The sequence below is a fragment of the Hydra vulgaris genome, chromosome 11 (genome assembly GCF_038396675.1).
Source record: "Hydra vulgaris chromosome 11, alternate assembly HydraT2T_AEP".
Classification (NCBI taxonomy): domain Eukaryota; kingdom Metazoa; phylum Cnidaria; class Hydrozoa; order Anthoathecata; family Hydridae; genus Hydra; species Hydra vulgaris.
In genome coordinates, this window is record NC_088930.1 from 18,054,965 (window position 1) to 18,077,500 (window position 22,536).

Below are 22,536 nucleotides of genomic sequence, written 5' to 3' on the forward strand. Positions count from 1 at the left end.
CGTTTTTCTCGTTGCCTCGCTAACGAGTAATGTCAAATGTACCATAAGTATAGCAATTATATTAGTGAATTATCAAATTATATCACAACATGTTGTTGTGGATACTTATAAAATGGGTAATGCAGAGATTTTTAATGTGTAAAATGCGGGCATATAGTGTAAGAAATATCTCATTACTTAAACCTTATCGGTGCCCCAATCCAAACCCTCAGTCAATGTAAAACATTCTTTTAATGATAACCCTAAACTAGTCAGTGAATAAAAAATAAAAACTTGGTTACTATTTAAGATGCTAGTCAAAATTACTATTTAAGATATAATTATATAGTTTGATATTTTTTAAATTTGTTTTAAAAATAGTCTAAAATAGAGTTACCATTTCTTAGTTACATTATAATAGTAAAAATTGTTAATGTTGATAAGTTTATATACATGCATATTAATTTTTACAATATTAAATTTTTTAAAAATTAAAAAAAAATTAGGTTATCTTGGGTCCCCAGCAACTCTGGGCCCTGCCGCAGCTGCGAGCCCTGCGGGTCCATCGCTACGCTGCTGTGTGTGTGTGTGTGTGTGTGTGTGTGTGTGTGTGTGTGTGTGTGTGTGTGTGTGTGTGTGTGTGTATGTGTGTGTAAAAAGACCTTGTATTGAGTAATGTGTGAACTCTCCTGCTTTCAACTTTATATATTATAACTTTATTTATATGTTAACAATGATTACAACTTATAAATTACAACTCTGCAGGCCGTGGGAAAGAGCGCTTTGAAATGAGAGCCGGTGATAAAACCTCAGAGTAGTACTATATAGAGTTTGGCACCATCTGTCAATTTTTAACGGCTCTTAAAAAGGAGTCTGTTCAGTTTAAGTACCCTAAAAGATCTTTTTTTTTGTTGATAAAAGTAGTCTTGATGAAAAAATTTGTTTCTTTAAGTGCTAATAATTTATGCTAAGTTGTGTTAATAATCTTAAAATGTCTTTATAAAATTATGAATCATAAATAAAAAAAAATATAAGTCTTTATATAGCACAAAATCTATATATTTATCTATAATTTATAGGATTTTATAGCTCCAACGTTATAGCAAAAGTTTTTACATAAAATCTTAATATATATATTTTTTTTAGACTTTATAAATATTAAGGATAAAAAAAATTATCCTGTGATAACTTTATGAAAAATCTTTTTATTAATTTTTAAAACTAATTACAACTATATATATAAATAAATATATATAAATAAATATATATATATATATATATATATATATATATATATATATATATATATATATATATATATATATATATATATATATATATATGTATATATATAAATATTTAAACATGGATTTTATTCTAACTCGTAATAATTGTAATACGTTCACTTAGTTGCATTACAAATAGAGAAATATTTTTCTTTGATATATTTAAAATTTTTAAGAAATATATTTTTTGTTTTAAAAAATGTTTCCCACCCCACAATTTATTGTACAAAACAAGAAATACATTTCTCGATTTAAGAAACAAATTTCATAGAATTTACGATTTTGCTGCGAATCATTACTATGATAATTTTCGACACATTTTTTTGAATTCTTTCCAAACTTGACACGTTTTAAAACATATTATTATAGAGGTATATTTTTTAAAAAGTGCCAAGTTTTAACTTGTCAAGTTTTAACAACATACTGTTATAGTACTTTGCTTTACAAAAACTTGATTGTAGTGTGGGAAACGGTAAAAAATACGATGGGAGCCTGGAAATAAAATTTTCTGAATTCAGATTTGCGGCAGATATGCGGTCAATGTTGATATTTTAAAAATCACTTCGTTAAACAAAACATACGTTCATTGGCACATCTCAAATTACATTTACTAATCTCTTTGTGTTTGATTGAACCATTAAAAACGATTTCATTTACCTAGTCGTAAAGTTTACGACTATGTAAAATTTAAGGGGTCGTCAACTATTAAATTTAAAACAATAAAAGAATGAAGAATGAAGTTTGTCGAAATTATAAATTTAATTAAAAGTAGTTTTAAAAAATAAAACTTTTGATTTCACATTTAGGGCAAAAGTGTTTTAGAATTTTAAGTTTTGGTTTTGCCATATATCTGAAAGTTACTTAAAAGTTAAATGAACAAAAAATTTAGCGAAACCACTTTTATAAATATTCGTGATAGTAACCATTTCTTTCTGTATAATATTATTTGATTATAGTTGTAGTTGTTTACAATTAAGTTATTGATATTTTTATTATAAACATAATATTTCCTTATAACCAAGTACCTCCTTAACAAAAAATAACATAAAACTTCTTAACTTTAGTTCTATATTAGCTTTCTATCTATCTATGTTTTGGTAATACATGTACCATTGAAAAAGAGTATAGAAAATTATTTGCTTTTAAAAAGATAATAAGTTTTTGAAACTATAAAAGTATTTTAGGAATAAAATGATGGACGGAAGAGGGGGGGAGGGGGCGAATCCTTTAAATTTGCCGATGCTTTCTAATAATAAAAAAAGGCCTTAAAGCTAAAAATCTGCCGACTGAAGGTTTGTCAAAGGCCTATTTTATTTCTTAAAAAATTGACTATAAGTTGAAAATACCCTTCTTAGGGTGTCACAACCCGACAAAAAAATGCTGCATCCATTATATGTGTGTATATATATATGTATATATATATATATATATATATATATATATATATATATATATATATATATATATATATATATATATATATATACATACGTAAATTATGTTAGTGTATTTTACAAATAGATTGTTCAATGTTCTTAAAGAACAGAACAATAATAAATTAGTAAAAAACTAATTTATATATACATATATATATATATATATATATATATATATATATATATATATATATATATATATATATATATATATATATATATATATATATATATATATATATATACATATAATGGATGCAGCATTTTTTTGATGTTAAAGATAGCTAACATTCAGACATGGAACAAACTCCAATAATTTATACGTTTTTTTATGTCAAATAAGGATGTTTTGCAAAAAATTACGATGATTACGATGAGCCTCGGAACAAAAAAGCCCTAAAATATTGGCCTTAACTGCCATAAACGTGTGAGCGAAAAGTTGATAAAATATATATTTTTAATATTTTAAACTAAATTTATTTCATCAATAAATTTTAAACTTTATTCAATAATCTCTTAGAGTTCAAAATTATGGCCATATAAAATTTGTAATCCTCTCAGATTGAGGGGGTTCAATTTTTATATAGTTATTTTTGAACGTTAAAAGATTATTTTATGAAATTTAAAATTTATTGTTAATAGGGACAAACTTTTTAAAGTTTAATTGGTATATAGTATTTAAGTATTACAAATAAAACTCATAAAAGTGAGACTCACATAAACTTAAGCAATCAAATTAAAGCATTAAACTTAAGTAATCATACACGCGAAGACCTTTAGCAAGCTTTTTGAATTTTAGTAATTTATTTTATTGTTTGCTGGTGCAATCAAAACCATTTTTTTTTTACTTTATCCAATAATTTTAAATAACAGTTTTTAAGGATTTACGAACCTTTTTAAACATGTATTCGTAGTCCTTATATATTTACTCTTATGTTTTAGCTTTTTAAACATTTTTTAACTTTGGAAGATTTACTAAATCTGTTTGTAATCGAAGTAGTATTTAAAATTTTAATTTTCATTGTTAATAAAAAACGAGAAATTAGCGTTTTATATGCTGCAAATGAATTTACAAAAAATAAGCAATATTAATATATGTTACGGATGACTTTAAATATAATTTTTCTATGAATAAATGCCTATAACGTAGCCTGCAAATAATGTTCATTACATAATTCAATATATAAGTTTAATGTTCACAAGTTTCTCTGTCTTACCACTTTTCCTAATATAACAAACAGTAACGCCATGTTGATCGTATTGACTAATTTCAGATAAATCTGGCATTATTCTAAAGTCGATACAAATTTCAAAAAGAATTGTTTATTAATATTTAGCTGAAACAATTTTCTGAACTAATGTAATTAAAAAAATTTTTTTTTTTAATATATGCAGTAACAGTAGATTTATTTTTATGAATAATAGTTTATAATAATACAATATATTTTACTATTATCGAAATATTGCGACGAAAAAATTTAGTTTGTACGCACTATTGTAAAAATTTAGTGTATATATATATATATATATATATATATATATATATATATATATATATATATATATATATATATATATACATATATTCACGTACAACAAGAAATGCCATTGAAACACTATGCTATTATATATAATTTTTCATTTTACTTATAAGAGAAAAACGTCAATCAAACTGAAGTACAATAAAAATCATTAACTAAACAATGTCCAGTAAATCCAGCTCCAATATAAGCACCCGTTAAGGTAGAAGATCACATTATGCTATCAAAATGCTTTATACCACTACAGCACCATGTAGATAATTGCACGTAGCAAAATAAATATATGTGGTCAATCAAAGAACCTGGCTAATAATTTCTATACTTCGGCAAGCAGTTGGTTTGACGCCTGAGTAATCCTATCAGTATCCAGTTTGAATAAAAAGTTGTTAGTTTTATATGTGCATTATTTTCTACACTTTTTACACTGCTAAAAAGCTGGCGCTTAAGGCATCTGCTCATTTAAATTCAACTAAACGCGATGGTTTTGCTGGTATTCCATCCTTTGACTCTTAATAACAAAGTTAACCTTTTCTATATACTTTATATTATAGCAAGAGAAGCACTAAACTGATAAAATAAATTTAAATGTTTTTTAAACATTTATGTTATATGAAAGTAAAGTCAACGTTGTTTATAAAAATCAAAGTTATTTTATTTGCGTACAACTTTGTATTTATTTGCGACTTACGGATAACGGTAGAATACATCATCTCCCTAATATTTTTGACAAAATAATCTTTAATATCATAATTGCTCCGATGGGATGGACTGTCAACACCACTAAAGTACCGAAAGTACGCATTTTGAACATCATTAAAGTTAAAGTACACTTGTTTATGTTCTTTACATATACTAAATCTAACTTTTGTTAATTTTTTTAATTATGATTTTAAGTAATAGAATTCCGGTTTTAACTAGACCTTAATAATACATTCGGCCACACATAATACCGGTTCATTTTATCATAATAGAGAAATAAAAAAGAGTCTTCAACTGTGTTGTTAGCTAAAACTTATGCTGGATATACATAAATGTGTATATTTGTAAACTTTGAAGTTTTTAATTATTCATTTGTCTTTTCTATTGTATTAGTAAAAAAAAAAAAGATATAATTTATATTGTATGTATTTTTGTTTTTTTGTCCTTGCATTTTTAATACACAATATTGCTGACAATATTTAATAATATTACTATTAAATATATTAAATTAATTATAAATTATTATTATTAAATATATTAAATTAATTATATATGTTTTTTATGTACTCATTATTAATAAGTACAAAAAAAAACATTTATAATTAATTTTATCTTATGTATTTACAGGTGGATCTATAGAAGGGTTCCTATTGCATTTTTAGTCAGTTTTTGATAATTTTTCCATAAAAACATTTGTTGATGATTGTGATGATTTAAGTTTTTAATTGTGTCAAGCCTTTTTTATTTAAAAAGAAGTTTTTTTTCTTTTTATCAAAAATTTATTAAAATTTAAAGGGGTTTAATTTAGATGTATCTTTTAGATAAATGTAAATTTAAAAAACTATATGAATAAAAATGATTATTTATAGGTAATAAGAATTTTTTTTTTAATGAAAACACATTTCTATTAATTTTAATCTTCAAATAATTTTTTGAAAATGATTTATAAATAAAAATAATAAGAATTTTTTATTTCCTTAAACAACGTTGATCTACTTTTCATAAATACTTTAAGAATAAATCTCCTAAGATATAAAATTCATGTTAAGAGAAAATTTAAAAAAAATTTTATTTTTAATGATTAATGTTTTTGAAATTTTTATATAATTTCATTCATTTGAGTACAGGTTGACCTATTTTTAAAGAACTTTTTTTTGGCTATACTACGATCCAATAAATGTTCAAGGGTCTTGATGGACCTCTTTAAATATTTTTTATTCAAAAAATTTTAATTCTAGTGATATTTTTTTGTATAGTACACTTTGAGTGAGTGGGACTTTTATTAAAAATTATTGAAGGGCTACTTTAATATATGTATGTATCTATGAATGTATGTATGTATATATATGTATATATATATATATATATGTGTGTGTGTGTGTGTGTATATATATATATATATATATACATATATATATATATATATATATATATATATATATATATATATATATATATATATATATATATATATATATATATATATATATATACATATATATTCTATGAATGTAATTTGGACAGTGGTGCCCTCCCATCCTGATGATATTTAGCGTAAATTTTGCCAAATGTAGTTGTTTTGCAAAAAGAACAATATTTGCCTTAAAAAAAGGCTCTTAATTTCGAATTTGGACAGCGCTTAAATCAGCATCTTTTTCTAATTCTGAAGGCTGCTTTATAGCAGCCTTCAGAATAAGAAAAAATGAGATCAACAATATTTTGCCTCATTATATACTTTTTTACATAGACTTTTTATATAAAGAGAAAAAAAAAAAAAAAAATAAAGGAAAGATTGCTGCCCTATGCCAAACTCTCAGTCGATATACTGGCACTCCATTGTGGCAGCAGGCTATAAGATAGTCAATATATGTACTGAAGCCCCTGGCAGCAGGCTATTTCAGTGCGGCCTCACAGTGCTTATTAGATTATCTAATGAGATAATCAGAGTTTAAAGAATAGAAAAATTTTATGTAAATAAAATGTTAATTTATTTATTGCTCCCAATCCATGATCTTCTCAAAACCTATACTTGATTTAATTTTATTTCTTATAAAATTTATCTAGTTTTTCTTTGTATGATATTGCTAGTGTTACTGTTAGTCTTATACTGAGTGGATAGCACTTTTTTTTTAATATCTTCACTTCCAACAAAGCTGTAAACAACCACTATTAGTGTTGGAAGTTACTGAAAAAGAAAAAATGAAGTTTATAAATTAAGATAACAATTTACAGGCGACTTAAAAAGTTGCAAATTATATGAATCAGGAAAACAAGATAAAGGGAGTGAATTCCAAAGAACAGATGTTCAAAGAAAAAAACCAGACAAATAAGAATTTTTAGAGCACTTAGGAAAAGTCACAGCAAAAGAGTAAACGAGTAACACGAGAATGAATTGTAGTAGATGGCACAAAAGACTCTAGCTCTTTAGAACAGTGCCCATTATAGTATTTTTAGAAAAGAGAAATAAAAGAATGATTACAACGATGTACGAGCCTTCCCAGACAAGGCGTGTAGTTTTACATCTTGTATATCCAGGCATGAGTATTTTAATTTAGACAACTTGGTCACAGCCATTTACAAGTTTTATTATATTAGATAATGTGGAAAAAACTAAGTTGCAAAAACAAAGAAAAAACTAACAAAATAGGAAAGTAAAATGAATTTAAGAAGAAAAAAAAAAATTAATAGTTTAAATAATTTGTGCACTGTTTTTATTTTTTTTTTGGTTTAGGATGGTTGTTATTTTCAGAAACGTAATTGGATAAGGAAAATTAAAAAAAAACAGTTTTAAATCAACATAAAAAAAAAGATTTTCCTATATTTTATTTGTTTTTTTATTAAAGAGGAAAGCAAAAATATAAATTGCTATCTGTTTATAAAATATATTTGTATAGCTTTCATGTAACAAGTATATATTGTCCCATTATAAATATGTCTATGTATGTAATGCATATATTGTCCCATTATGAATATGTCTAGGTATGTAATGCACGTAATGCATGCGTATACTTTTATGTATAACTTTTTTTATTATATATCTATATTTATTTTATCATGCATACGCTTAGCTTATTTGGATAAGGCGTTTACTTCATTGATTTTACATAAGCAGTAAGCAATTTTGATTAAACGGCTTTTTATCATTTTTAATATTTAAATTATTCAATAATTGATAAGATAAAAGAAGTAATTGATTTTAAAAAAATCACATTAACTTTTGAATGACATTTATGTAAAAACATTTGATACAATAGTTTTAATGACAATTATGTTAGATATAAGCGCCATTTACTAATGAAAAAAACTCAAATAAAATTAAAAATTTATTTTTATTTTGTTTTTAGTTTATTGTAATGATTGATTCTTTCTCTTGAAAAATGGTTTTATTTAAGTTTAAGGCAAAGATCATATAATTTAATTTGATAAAAAACATGATTTAATTTAAAATTAATTTAATAAAAATATATAATTTAAATTTTATTTGTTCTTATAAAAAAAATTAGCTCATTTTTATCGCAATTGTTTTTTCGTTTTTCCTTCCTAAACATTTTTTTTTTTTTTTTACTCATGACTAAATCTTAAATAGACAGCTGCATCAAAAGTTTCCACAAAATGTAAGTTAAACTTTTTTTTATATAATGCAAATTATATCGCAGGGATTATTTTTAATAAACGATATTTACAGCGATATAATTTTAATAAATGATGTTTAGATAAATAATCTTTGCTTTTACAACAAAATCATTAATGAAATAATAAATTTTTAATAAATGAAGTAAATAAATTAACGAAATTTTTCTTATTTGTTACACGCTATTTTTTGTTAAATAAAAATTAATTTGTAGTTACAAAGCCGCAATGAGAAATTTAAGAAATTAAATATTCATTTAAAAATTCAAAACTTTAACATATTATTCATTTATGCAAATGTCTAGAAAAGAAAGAAAATTTGTTGATATCAAACGTTTAAAAAAATGTAATATTAAATTTTTTTTTTAATTATTTAATATTAAAAAAAAATAAAATAAAATAAACATTCCCTTAAAGTAATAATAAAAATAAGTTAAATAATATTTAACTCGTTTTGCAGTAATTGATAGTATTGCAGTAATTTAAAAAAGTTAATGTCTTAAAAAATAAAATAAAAATAATATAAAATAAATAAAAAGAATTTTATGAAATCAAATTTACATTAGGCTATTGCGTTAAGTATTTTTTATTTAAAACACGGCCTGTACTTCATACACATGTCCGGTTTTTTTTTTTTTTACCTGCTCCCTCCCATTTTACCTACAATGTTATTGGTGAAATATATATATAAACTGATAAATAGCTGCAAAGCAAATATTTGGCCAGCTGTATTTTAAAAGAAAAAACAAAAGGTGGTGGAGCTAGAACCACCGACATTCCATCTATTAAGTAAACACTTAATTTAATTAGCTAAATATGTGTATACTAATGATGAAATAAATATAGTTATATAAAAAAAGTTATAATAGTTATATAAAAAAAAGGCTAGTGGTGGAGTTAGAACCACTGACATTCCATCTATGAAGTAAACACCTAATCTTAATTAGCTAAATAAGTGTATGCTCATGATCAAATAAATATAGTTACATAATAAAAAGTTATACATAAAAGTATACACATACATACATACATTAGATAGACATTCATAGGGACAATATATAATTGTTACATTAAAATTACGCAAATATATTTTACAAACAGATAGCTATTTATATTTTCGCTTTCCTTTTTAAAAAAACAGAAAAAAATATAGGAAAGTCATTCTTTTTAATGTTGATTAAAAACTGTTTTATTTTGCTTTGCCTTTTCCAATTTCGTTGCTGAGTAACAACCGCCCTAAAGAAGAGTAACAACCACCCTAATGAGCTTAGTCAATTTGATCAGTTACAAAAACTTAAAATAATAGTTTCTCTACAAATAGGTGAATTCTTATGAATGTAAATTAGGAGATAAAAAATGAGTTGCCTAGTCATAAAAACTGAGACACAAGCAAAACCCATACATTGAGTCAAGAAGGTCCAGCATTCAACATCCTAAACTATAAACAATGTATTATAAATACATCTACTCCAGCCTAATAGATGAAGGAAGGGTGCGAGGCTTGTCAAGAGGTAGAGTCTGTTTACCCCTTAAGTCTTAAATTTACGAGTCTTAAGATTTTACAAGACTTTTAAGTGACAATGCAATAAATGAGCAATTGATTAGAGCACTGGTTTATAACAATGACAAGAAACCAGGGTTTAAAAGCCATATATGCAATATCGATAAGAAAGACCATGTGAACTTTTTTGTTGAATGCTCTTCTGCAGTGCTCTTTAATAAGATCGTTAAGTCTTCTTGAAGCACCTTAATAATAAAAAAAAAGATCAAAATTGGATCTAGCAAATTTTATGAAAGTTCATATGATGCATCACAGATGACAGTGATGCCATTCGGTTTGTTTATGTTTTTATCATTAAAACACTAAGTTATACATACTGCTCAAATTGCAAAGAATTGATTAAAGTACGTGTTTATAATAAAAATAGTTTAAGCTGAATCCTTTATCTATGTTCCAACTTCCCTAGTAAATTAAATTTGAAGGCTTGGAATATGTGTTATACCAGACAGTTCAATTTTTTCCTACAAATGGAAATATTCCTTATGGTAAAAAATTAACTACAGTCACTCAATAAAGTGAAATGATGCTGCAGCTTAAAGTGAAAGTGATGATACACAGTACAAAAGTTACTGTTTCAGACCTAACATATTAGGTCTGAGACAGTAACAGACCTGACATTACATGTTATTATTCTCAGACCTTACCTGAAAGTTTAAAAAATAAATGCTGAGCATCAATTATTTGCAACATCCCACAATAAAAGTTCATGTGGTGGAATAGGAGGAACTATATAAAGAGAAATAGTAAATGCTAGTTTGCAAACAATTGTAAATCAAATTCTCACACTATACAAGTTGTTTACATGGGTTAAAAAAAACATGAAAGGTGTTCACATATTTTATCTTTTAATTGATGATATCAATAACAATGAAATTTATTTTAATCTCAAAAAATGTTAGAATTGTTATTTTAATCTCCAGTAATGTTAGAAAAGGGGAACAGTCTTGAGCATGAGCTGCTATCACTGTTTTATAACAGTGATAGCAGCTCATGCTCACTGAGCTGCTATCACTGTTATAAAACAGTGATAGCAGCTCAGTGAGCATGAGCTGCTATTAGCAACAATTTCATTAAAAAACTGCTATCACTGTTTTTTAATGAAATTGTTTTTACTGAGAATCTCTAGTAAAAAAAAAAAGTTTAATCTCTTGTGATTTTATGATACATATAAACTGAGTAATGTTAACGTAGTAAAAAAAGATCCAAATCATATTTCATGCTTTTGTGCAGGGCTTGTGCTGGAGAATTGTGGTTAAAATCAAGCTGCTAATGTGAAGCTCATGTATAGAAACAAATTAAATTTGAAATAATCCATAATTAAGTTAGTGTTGAGCACATTTTAACAATAGAGAGACTTAGCAATGAGACACAAACATCATTTGGCAGTGACATTGTGTTACTAACACAACACTCTGTTGTCAAATAATGAAATTCAATGATAGAAAAAATATGATGCTACTATTTTCTTTGAGTTAAAGTTGTCAAGTCATAAACGATGCTTGATTCGGTAGACAACCTTTGTGTATATGTGGTGACCCAGCCTATTCATTAGTTCAACATAAGCAAGCACCATTTTGAAATGTACACAAGACACTAGACCAGCATACTTATAACTATGAAATTGTTGACATTTGTGTTTTAATTAAATGGCTAGTTGAGCTTGTTGCTTATTTACATTTGGACTTGTTGCTACTATACTTTTCATAAGTATAGATACAGCTAGTAGTACCACTCTCAACTTGTTTAACTGTGCAACAGCTTTGTTTGTAAAGGTTTAAATCTATATGGCTGCGAGGAAATAATGTAGTCTTATCAGCTGTTATGGCCCAATTAGCCTTGAGGAGGTGAATACAGTAGTATATATACATACATACACACATACATACATATATGTATATATATATATATATATATATATATATATATATATATATATATATATATATATATATATATATATATATATATATATACATACATCTACAAATAGAGTGCTCAATGTTCTTAAAGAACAGAGCAATAATAAATTAGTAAAAACACTTATCTATCTTTTGTCTTCAACATAATGTTTCACCATCAGTAGGTTCATCAGGAAGAATTCCTGATTCTTCCTGATGAACCTACTGATGGTGAAACATTATGTTGAAGATAAAAGATAGATAAGTGTTTTTACTAATTTATATTTATATATATATATATATTAATTATAAATTAGGTTAGTGTATTTCACAAATAGAGTGCTCAATGTTCTAAAAGAACAGAGCAATAATAAATTAGTAAAAACACTTATCTAATTTTTGATTACTTCAACACTGTGTTTATTAACTACTGATGGTGAAACACACTGTTGAAGTAATCAAAAATTAGATAAGTGTTTTTACTAATTTATATATGTATATATATGTATATATATATATATATATATATATATATATATATATATATATATATATATATATATATATATATATATATATATATATATATATATATATATATATATATATATATATATATATATATGTATATATATTATTTAAAATAATAAAATAATTTGTTCTTTTGAAATAATATATTATAAAAATTTGGAGTATTGAGTTATTAGATTCATAACATTAGATTCATCACTATTTAAAAGAAAAACACAGCATGTCTTTATCTAATTGGGTTAGATAAGTTAGACATAACACTTTGTTACTTCATAGTTTAGACAATAAGCTTTTCAATTTTTTTTTTTTAAATAAATGACATTGCTGTTTAATGATTACAAAAAAAGTCATTTAGAATGATAAATGTTTAACCAAAATACAGCTTTTTACTGTATTCAAGTAATAAATTTTCTTTAAATTATTTTATATCATGAAGTTTAACCATCTTATTTTAAACTAGACACCATGTTTTCTAGAACTAGACATGAAATGTTTACACCATTATTTACTTCAAACTCAATGCAACAATTTAATTATCTCAATTAAATTATGTTTTATATTGAATATATTTACTATTTATAAATATTTTTTGCAAGGTTGTGCAAGGCAAATTTATTTTTCATATACATTTATATATATATATATATATATATATATATATATATATATATATATATATATATATATATATATATATATATATATATATATATATATATATATATATATATATAAAGAGAGAGAGAGAGAGAGACTGAAAATTTTATGCATGTATAGTTTTTAACCAAGTTTATTAAACACAATGTAAACAAATATCGGAGTATGCAAATTTTTGAAACATAAATGAGACGCTATTGTTAAGTAATTTTGACCACCACTAGTGATTTCATGCCATTAAAGTCTATAAAAAAAATTAAATCATTGATTGGATGATGGAAAATAGCTATTTTATTGCGGTATTTGTAACCAAGCAACTATTTAATAAGATCATTTGTTTGATAATTTTAAATAAGTTTGTTGTATGCAGTTATGATAGCTCTCCATGATCCATATACATATATATTTAAAATGTTTTCATGTCATGTTTTATAAATGCATCTTTCATTTTTTAAATACTAACATATTCAGTCTAGTTGTTTTTTTACAGTCTAACAGTTTTTTCTAATTGCTCTGTTTAAGTCTAAAAATGTTTATTGATTACTTAAAAATTTAATAGTTAATTGCTTTTTGTTATTAAGCATATATAAGCATATTTTTGTTATTAACAAATTATAAAGATTGTTAAAAGAATATTGTGTCTACTTTTGTGTCATAATTATCTGTCTAATAATATGTAACAGTGATATAGTAATATAATGTAAACATTTCTTATCAATTTAAATGTATTTTGTTGCTAAGCTGTACATGAACTTATGTTACTTTGCTGAAAAATTTACTTAAAACTATTATTTAAGTATTTATGGATGCTAAGCTACAAAAGGGCTTTTGATACTTTGCTAAAAAATTACTTAATAGCATTATTTAGATGTGTTTTGTTTTGCTTCATATGGGATAAAAAAGGTGATAATAGTTAATGCACCAGAACTAAATTTATATTTGTTTGTTTGCAAAAGTTTTATAAGTGTTTCATTAACAGTTTACAATTTTTTATGTGTTTTAGCTGCTAATAGGTTGAATATATTTCTTTATTATTTATTATTATTTGGTATTTAGTTTAAAAATGTTAAAAATTATTGTATAGTTTATATATATGTATATATATATATATATATATATATATATATATATATATATATATATATATATATATATATATATATATATATATATATATATATATATATATATATATATATATATGTATATATATATATATATATATATATATATATATATATATATATGTATATATATATATATATATATATATATATAAATATATATATATATATATATGTTTATATATATATATATATATATATATATATATATATATATATATATATATATATATATATATATATATATAAACAGCATGTAAATTATGTCAACACCCTTTTTTATTGAGCTTTAATTGTAAAATCATTGTTCTGATTGGCCAAAAGATTTATTAAGAAGATTACTACGTATTTGGGAATTCCATGGTAATTTTGTTTTGAAATTTTGTTTGAACAGTTTTTTGAATTTAAGAAAGTTAAATGTTGTTTTATAATCTTTTAAACAAAATTTCTGAAATATGAAACTTTTAAAACAAAATTTGAATGAAACCTTAAACCAATAACATGTAGGAGTTTTATATCAGTGGGTCTCTTTATACTGTTAAACAGTGATATTTAACAATGGTAAAATAAAGTTTATTTTAAAAACATTGTTTCAAATACTTTGTTTACTGACAACTTCATCTGAGTTTTATTTTGTTTATATTTTAGCTTGTATTATTTTTAGTTTGTTTTATAATTAGTTAGTCTTAAATTACTAGGATATTATAAACTTTTAGATAACTTTTTTTAAAAGTTAATTGTAGTAAAACTGCACATCAATTTTTGGCACTTATTATCTTGTCATTCTTTCATGATAAGCTTATCTTTATCAAGTGAAGCAATAAGCTTTGAGATTAAGAATGTGTAAATTAAGTCTTAAGATATTTTTGTAATAGAACAACAGACTTTTTTACAATCAACAAGCAACACATTCCTATGTCCATGATTTTAAATAATAGAGATTAATATGGAGTTAAAATTTTGGATTATATCCTGTTTTATGTTTTGCTCGAATAAAACTTGAAACGATTTAACACTTTATTATATATATATATATATATATATATATATATATATATATATATATATATATATATATATATATATATATATATGTATGCATTCATACATACATACATACATACATACATACATACATACATACATACATACATACATACATACATACATACATACATACATACATGCATACATACATACATACATATATATATATATATATATATATATATATATATATATATATATATATATATACACATTTACATACATATATATATACACATACATACATATATATACATTTACATACATATATATGCACATAATTATATATATATTATAATAAAGTATTATTAAAATTTTGAGTATTTAAGTATTTATTTTTAATTTTTTTTCTTTTTGATATTTATTTAGATCCTAAAAACAAGATTGCTCTACTTTTAAAATGTATAAATTAAAAAAATAAAAGTATGAAATTTTAGTGCAGCAACAAATAATGGCTCTTGAAAGAGCTGAGAACATCATAAATAAAGTAGAAACACTTGAACAAAATTATGATATTTTAAATGAACTTGGAAGGTACATGGTTTATGTTAAATATTTAAAGAAAAATGTTCTTGAACTGTATAATGGTAATATAAAGTTGTTAATATAAAGATATAAATATTAATAAACAAGTAATAATAACTAAAGTACATTATGCTTTTGGTTTAACTCTAACTTAACATTTAATATATTATCAAATTAAGAATCTATGGCAAATAAAAACATTAGAGGTGGTTTAAAGTTTTTATTTTTGACCTTGTTATAGATAAAAGAATTATATTTACTACAAGAGTTGTTTATATAAATTGCACAAAATGACATGGATCTTTTAAATAATATAGGGGGATCCTAAGTAATAATTGGTTTGAATTAGCTTGCTTCATAAATTCAATTGATTCACAATCAAAAGTATTTTTTTTTTTTGAAAAATCCAGTTTCACTCTTTACATTTTTTTTATCTGTAAAAACAAGCATTGATTATGAATTTGATTGTTTGAAAATCTTTTAAATTTGCTTTTAACAAAAAATGTAAATAAGTGAATAAACGTCAAAGTAAATAAACAATATTATAAAAAAGCAAATTTCATATTTATGATTTTATATTTGTGGCAATATCATAGTTATGATATGCATGGAAATGAAAAAAAAATAAACAGTTCATTGTATTTATAACTTAATCATTAATAGAAAGCCACAACTTTACATTTTGTTATTCTAATTCACTCGCAGTTTGTTTTAGGTTTTTTATTTTAATACAATCATAGTTTTAATAAAATTGCTTTTTAGTCAAATAAAATTGACTAGTGGTGCTGCTCTACTTTAAACTTTAAGTTAGTCAATTTTCACAAACTCTAATGAACATTCTAACGCCTCTAATTATTGTCCAATCAGTCTTCTTTCTGTTATTGGGAAGGTCTTTGAGTCTTTGATAAACAAAATTTTCACATCCCATCTTGAGTCAAGTAACTTACTGTCAGACAATCAATACAGTTTTCAATCCTCTCGATCTATGGCTAACTTGCTAACTGCTGTGGCTGAAAGATTTTATTGTGCATTAGATGGAGGTGGAGAAGCTGGGGCTATTGCTCTTGTCATACCTAAGGTCTTGACAAAGTTTTGCATGCTGGTCTTTTCCATAAGCTTGTTTCATATGGTGTATCTGGGAAAGTTTTTGAGATTATCAAATCGTTCTTTCCAACCGCTTTATCAAAGTCATCCTCAAAAGCAAACACTCTTCTTCATTCCCAGTAACTTTAGGGGTACCTCAAGGTTTTATCCTTGGTTCTGTTTTGTTTCTTATCTACATTAATGATCTTCACAACAAGCTTACATCTAAAGTAGCTCTTTTTGCTGATGACTCAACCGTATACTCCTGTCTTGATAAAAAGTCTTCTCTTTAATTTAGCTATTGCAGACAATTGGCGCTTATTGTCTGCAATAGCTAAAATGTAACAAGCTGCTTAAATATAAGCAGCGTTTACATTTTAGAACTCAAATATATCTAAAAATATATTTTTGATTGGCCTAAAAAGAACAATTTGTAGCCATTTTGTGATAAATTTGTTAGCTCATAAATTTTTCTTACACATTGTATTGATCTAAGTTTAATGGCAAAAAAGACCATTAGACCCAACATTTTAGAAGTGCAAACATTTTTAACTTTTTATGTTTACAAAAATATTGAAAAATATTGCAGCAATTTTAATAAACCTAATTTTTAATTGTCAAGATTAATAGTGTTCTCTCCAACTTGCCTACTGATCCAGTGATAAACTAATTATAATTCATTTCTTAAAAACAGAAGTATACATTTCTTTGCCCCTCCCTGATCTATTGTTTATACTGGACATAAAAAATTAAGGGGCACAAATAAAGGAGCAGTGAATATTTAGATTCCTGTATTATTATTTATATGTGATGTGCAAAAATAATTTTAGTTAACTTTAAAATTGCAATTTAAACATATAAAAGTTTAATTTTTTTATATAGTGGATGGGAAGTGCTAATAAATCAGAGCATGTGTTGTTAGTGACTTTAGTGATCATTACTCTGAGTGGCTTGGCTTTATTTCCACTGACCTTGCTGACACTAAAGTTTCTCAAAGTTTTTGTCTTTCTCAATCTCTTGCTCAGATAGGTAACTTTGTGACTTATTTTCCCGTTAATTCCAATCACTTACCTTTACTTCTTGGTTTGTGCTCAGTTTCTCCTTGTTTTCTATTTGTTGGTTGGTATGTAGTGCATACTACATAACTCCTAAACTCAATTAGGCATTGAAGTTGAGTTCTATTTTATCTATTCAGGTTAAGCCTGATCCTAAACTAATGGTTTTCTCCTTCTCAGATGCTATTTCTAATGTACCAATGTAATGTATTTCTTTTTTGTTTCCTTCTTTTTTTTGTTGTTGCAAAAACAGCTCTTTTAAGAACAAATGATTTTTTATCATTGTATGAAATGAATACACCAATTTTCCATTGAATCTAATGACCACATTTTTCTTTTCATTTCAGAGAAACTGGTTTTATTGACATATCAAAAGTTTTTAATAAAGTTTTGCATGGTAGTCTTCTCCGTGCTTTTTTTTATGGTTTATATGTTAAAATTTGTAAAATTATTGGATTATTCCTTACTAACCACAGTATTAAAATTGTTCTTCACGGACTATACTTTTTTGTTTTCTGTAACTTCTATGGTGCTACTATGTTCCATTGTTACTCCTTGTTATAATTGTTTTTTTTATAAATGCAGTATTAATTTTGCCCTTGATGTTTATTTTAAGTAAGACCTGAGTTACAAGTATCCATGATTGGCGTTGTTTCTTATTTATATTGACCACTATTCCTGATGATCTTACCTCTAGAGTGTCTCCATTTGTTGATCACACAACTAATTATTCCAGTCTTTACAAAAAGTCATAGTTTTTCGATTGCTCAAAACAAGCTGTTGATTTTAGGTACAATCCCCCAAAAAAATTTATATTTCTTCTACCTCAACGCAGAGAAATTAACATTTCTCCACTTGAGGTAGCTTCGATTACTTTTTACCATAAATAATGAAAGCAATCTTCCGAAAATACAGCGGATGCAGGTGGTACTAGTAACTTAAGTGCTAATTCCTTTAGCAAAAGGTGCAATAACTATTATTTACTGCTAGTAGTTATTGCAAAACTGATGAATGAATAGAAAACTGTGCTCTTTACTTTACATCTTGTGTTATCCTACTCTACTGACCTTACACATTAACTATATATATAATCAATTAAAAATTTAGCATCTGTTAAGGTTGCTTTTTATCATTCTTGCTATTTTTTACTCTTGATTCTTTTCACTACATCTGTAAATCATGCATTTATTCTTGTATTGAATGATGTTGTTATATTTTGGCTGTTTCTTCAATTGATGTCTTTTCTCTTATAAATATTATTCTCTCATTCTCTTATAATAGGTATTAAAATAAGTTGTAAGTGTAATTGATTCTGGTCTAGTTGTCAATCCTCTTCGATTATTGTAAGGTTGCCTTTCTTTCCCTGTTTTACAAATAATATGGTTGCTGCTTAAGTGTGTTATCTTTTGATCCACCATCCGAAACACAAATATGCATGGGATGTCATTCGGCAAAAATGCATCTTTGTACTATATCTTTTCCTTTATACTCAAAAAATTTTTATTTATCTTTTTTTTTTTTCATGAGCATGTATATATATATATATATATATATATATATATATATATATATATATATATATATATATATATATATATATATATATATATATATATATATATATATTAAGGTGGTTCTAAAAACAACTTTTTTTGAAAATGACTGCTGGCACCCCCTGAATATGTTGTATATAATTAAAAAAATGCTAGATTTAAGAAATTTTTGAATAAAAAATATTTTGAGGAGTTGCTACCGACCCTCGAACATTATATAGGTCCCTAATATTATTAAAAAAGTTTTTCAAAATTATGTCATGTTGGGTCTCAAATGATGGGAAATTATATAAAAATTTTAAAAATATCAATCATTTTATAATTAAATTTTTATTTTAGATTTTAGTAAACAAAAAGTTACGTTTTTTAACTAAAAATAAAAAATAGGGAATTTAACAAGATTTTTTGATTAAAATTTTTTTTATCTATGTTTTTTTATAAAATGAATATTATTTTTGAAATTTGCATATGATTTTGCTTCGTTTGAGACCCAACACAACATAATTTTGAAAAACTTTTTTTTAATAATATTAGGGACCTATATAATGTTCGAAGGTTGGTAGCAACCCCTTAAAATATTTTTTATTCAAAAATTTCTTAAATCTAGCATTTTTTTAATTATATACAACATATTCAGGGGGTGCCAGCAGTCATTTTTAGAAAAAGTTGTTTTTAGAACCACCTTAATATATATATATATATATATATATATATATATATATATATATATATATATATATATATATATATATATATATATATATATATATATATATATATATATATATATATAATATACATACATAAAAGCATACTTATATAGGCACTCAGTGATTATACTGAAATAAGGGGTTGCTTGGATCTTTATTTCTTGCATTGACTGATAAAGCGAGAGTATGCAAAGGAGTTGCTGCTACATGAACTGAGTGGTTGTGTTGAGGCACGGCTAAATTTTTTTCCTAACTTTGTAGTAGAATGAGATTAAATCAAAAGCTTATTAAGTACATAATTTAGTTATTATTAATATAGTATTAATATTAAGTTTACTTGTTTTTAACAATTGTAGTTTATAATACTATATAGAGGGCGATTTGCTGTTGTGAAGAAATGCGTTTGCAAGAAAACAGGGACAGTCTATGCTGCAAAAGTTATAAAAAAATCACGATCAGGCAACCATGGAAGAAGTGGTAGAGAACAGTTACTTTTAGAAATAGATATATTGCATCAATCTCAGCATCCAAAATTAGTAAGGCTGTTTGATGTATTTGAGACAAGAACAGAGATGCAACTTGTTTTAGAGTTGTAAGTCATTTTTAATTATTTAATATTACTCTTACTTTTGGTTTTTTTTAGCTTGACCAGTAATCAAAGTAAATAAAAGTAATTGAATGCAAAAACAGTTGAAATTCTGAATCAATCATTGAAAGTATAGCAAGTTGCTTATTTGGGCATTTTTTATAAGTTTTAACAAACAACTATATTCTTATGTAAAACATCTATATTTACCAGAAATATAGATGTTTTACATAAGAATGTTATAAGTTACAAAAAATATATATACAGTCAACATTCTGGATGGTTCACTCTCATATAGCTAGGCTAAATTAAGGAGAGCTATATAATATTATAAGCTGTATATTATTATATTATATTATAATATTGTATGCAGTATAATATTATATTATAAGCTGTATAAGCTATGTAAATAGCTATGAAAACCTTCCAAAAAATTTAAGTATTTCATAAAAATACACTATAAAAAGCATTTGTTTATTCCATTTATGTGTGTGTGTGTGTGTGTGTGTGTGTGTGTGTGTGTGTGTGTGTGTGTGTGTGTGTGTGTGTGTGTGTATACATATATTTCCTTTTTTTCCTGGCATGTCTGTTTTAAGTTCTCCATTTAAAATACAACAATAGTACTTTTATATAAACTATATTAAATAAGTTTGCTGATGTTTAGATTTGGAACTGCACTAGTGCAGTTCTAATTCTAAACATCACAAAACTTATTTGCTGATATTTAACTTATTATAATGTTTATAATGTATTATAAACTTATTATAATGTTTAGAATTAGAACTGCACAAGTGCAGTTCTAATTCTAATCAAATAGTATGGTTTACTCTTTTAAAGTAAACCATACTATTCTTTATAAGTAAACCTTACTACTTTTTCATAACATAATTTTTTAATTTAATTAAGTCTTAATTATAATAATTTTATTTTTCTTAGTTTAATTGGGTATAAATGAGCTTTTTGTGTTTTAAATTTTTCTATTTTAATTTTTTATTATAAAGTAACTTCATTCTGAAAAAATGATATAAAAAATTTTTCTCAGCGCTCAAGGTGGTGACTTACATCGCCATTGTATAGAGGCTGACGTAGCACGCACCGAAAAAGAAATATGTTATCTCATTCGTCAGATAGTGGAAGCTGTTTGTTATCTTCATAGTCTAAAAATTGTCCATTTGGATTTAAAGGTAGTCAAAAATAATTCATATAGACTTTTTGTTTTGTTATTTAATGTACAAAATTGTTTTAAATTACAATGGTTTTATTTTTAAAATAATGAAATTCTCCAGTTTATATCAAATAAGCTTCAATAAACAGAAGTATTACTAATGCAGCTGTATATATTTTATATTAACGACTGAATTGTTTTCATATACAATATATAAAATAACTACAAAATAAGCAGGGTAGTGTCGTAAAAAAAAAATAACGACTCCAATCATTGAAATTTTCAGAGTACAACTTGACTCCAAAGCAAAATTTTTGATTTCTTTAATAATTATTACATGATAATTTTTTTTTCTTCAAAATGAAAAGTTTTTTTCTTCAAATATGTGAAAAGTTCTTTGAAGGTTAAATATTTTGTACATGCATATGCAATACCAAGAATTTTTTCTATTGGAATGGGAGTCGCGATTT

The 22,536-nt window shown here is 24.6% G+C and overlaps 1 protein-coding gene across 3 annotated transcripts in view; it reads left to right on the forward strand.

The window, feature by feature from the left end:
* Positions 1-4,940: 4,940 nt before the first annotated feature.
* Positions 4,941-22,536, forward strand: part of LOC100206535 (serine/threonine-protein kinase dst1) — a 34,004-nt gene continuing 16,408 nt past the window's right edge. Inside the window, exons 1-4 of one of the 3 annotated variants that reach the window (XM_065810332.1) lie at positions 4,941-5,036; positions 15,759-15,923; positions 20,689-20,907; positions 21,944-22,085. In XM_065810332.1, coding sequence (XP_065666404.1) covers positions 15,841-15,923; positions 20,689-20,907; positions 21,944-22,085 — 444 coding nt within the window. In that variant the 5' untranslated portion in view covers positions 4,941-5,036; positions 15,759-15,840. Of the gene's footprint in view, positions 5,067-14,581; positions 14,706-15,758; positions 15,924-20,688; positions 20,908-21,943; positions 22,086-22,536 lie in introns of those variants that run through there. The other 2 variants (XM_065810333.1, XM_065810331.1) reach the window with 2 other exon arrangements.